Source organism: Parus major, unplaced genomic scaffold (genome assembly GCF_001522545.3).
Source record: "Parus major isolate Abel unplaced genomic scaffold, Parus_major1.1 Scaffold624, whole genome shotgun sequence".
Taxonomy (NCBI): Eukaryota; Metazoa; Chordata; class Aves; order Passeriformes; family Paridae; genus Parus; species Parus major.
The window spans coordinates 9069-10425 of NW_015379510.1; the positions used below are offsets into that span (position 1 = coordinate 9069).

Sequence of the window (1357 nt, forward strand, 5' to 3'; positions counted from 1 at the left end):
GCAGCAGCCGCGCCCGCACGGACCCGGACGAGCCCCCACGGTGCTGCTGCAGCTCCGCCAGGTTCCGCTCCTGGAAACGGCCCCAAAAGTGTTCCCAAAAGGATTCGGGATCAATCCTACACGGATTTGGGATTGATCCCACCCCAAAAGTGTTCCCAAAAGGATTCAGGATCGATCCCACACAGATTTGGGATCAATCCCACCCCCAAAGTGTTCCCAAAAGAATTTGGGATCAATCCCACCCCAAAAGTGGCCCCAAAAGGATTTGGGATCATTCCCACCTGGATTTGGGATTGATCCCACCGGGATTTGGGATCAACCCCACTGGGATTTGGGATCAATCCCATCCCAAAGTGTTCCCAGCGGGGTTTGAGATCAATCCCACCCCAATTTGGGATGGATCCCTCTGGGATCTGGGATCAATCCCACTTAGATTTGGGATGGATCCCACCGGGATTCGGGATCATTCCCATTGGGATTTGGGATCATTCCCACCGGGATTCGGGATCGATCCCACCCCGATTTGGGATCGATCCCACCCGGCTCTCACCAGCCGCTGTCCCAGCGCCCGCAGGAGGTTCAGGCTGTCCCAGCGGTGCCCGGCGTCCTCCCAGTGCGAGGTGACAGCAACCACCGGCTTGTCCCCAAACCACGGCAGGTAGTGGTGGAGGTTTCCTAAATTCGGGAAAATCGGGGAAAAAAACCGGGAAAAAAAAAATCGGGAAAACCGGGGGGAAAAATCGGGAAAATTGGGGTCAGGATGGATTCAGCGGGGCCAGTGAGGGGCAGCTGTGATTTTCCCCAGTCCCGGTTACCCCCCGGTCCCGCTGCCCCCCCGGTCCCAGTTCCCCCTAGTCCCGGTACTCCCCCGGTCCCGATGTCTCCCAATCCCGGTTCCCCCCAGTCCCGGTTCCTCCCCCGGTCCCGCTGCCCCCCGGTCCTGCTGCCCCCCAGTCCCGGTTGCCCCAGTCCCGGTATCCCCGGTCCCGGTTCCCCCCTAGCCCCGGTGTCCCCCCGGTCCCGGTTCCCCCCTGTCCCGGTATCCCCGTTCCCGGTTCCCCCTGACCTCGTTCCTGGTTCCGCCGGTCCCGGTTCCCCCGGTCCCGGTTCTCCCTGACCCCATTCCCGGTTCCCCCTGACCCCTTTCCCGGTACCCCCGTTCCCGGTTCCCCCGGTCCCGGTACCCCCGGTCCCGGTTCCCCCTGACCCCGGTCCCGGCTCCCCTGGTCCCGGTTCCCCCGGTCCCGGTTCCCCCTGACCCAGTTCCCGGTTCCCCCGGTCCCGGTTCCCCCGGTCCCGGTTCCCCCGGTCCCGGTTCTCACCGTCGCACCGGGGCCGTTCCGGGGCCGTGGCGGCC

At 64.0% G+C, this 1357-nt stretch overlaps 1 protein-coding gene across 1 annotated transcript in view; it reads right to left on the reverse strand.

Moving 5' to 3' along the window:
- The window catches only part of LOC107199370 (fer-1-like protein 5), a gene marked incomplete at its 5' end in the record, with an annotated part of 8068 nt that extends 7393 nt beyond the window's left edge, over positions 1-675 (reverse strand). Inside the window, one exon of the mRNA XM_033511770.1 lies at positions 551-675. Coding sequence (XP_033367661.1) covers positions 551-675 — 125 coding nt within the window. The remainder of the gene's footprint in view (positions 1-550) is intronic.
- Between the last annotated feature and the right edge of the window lie 682 nt (positions 676-1357).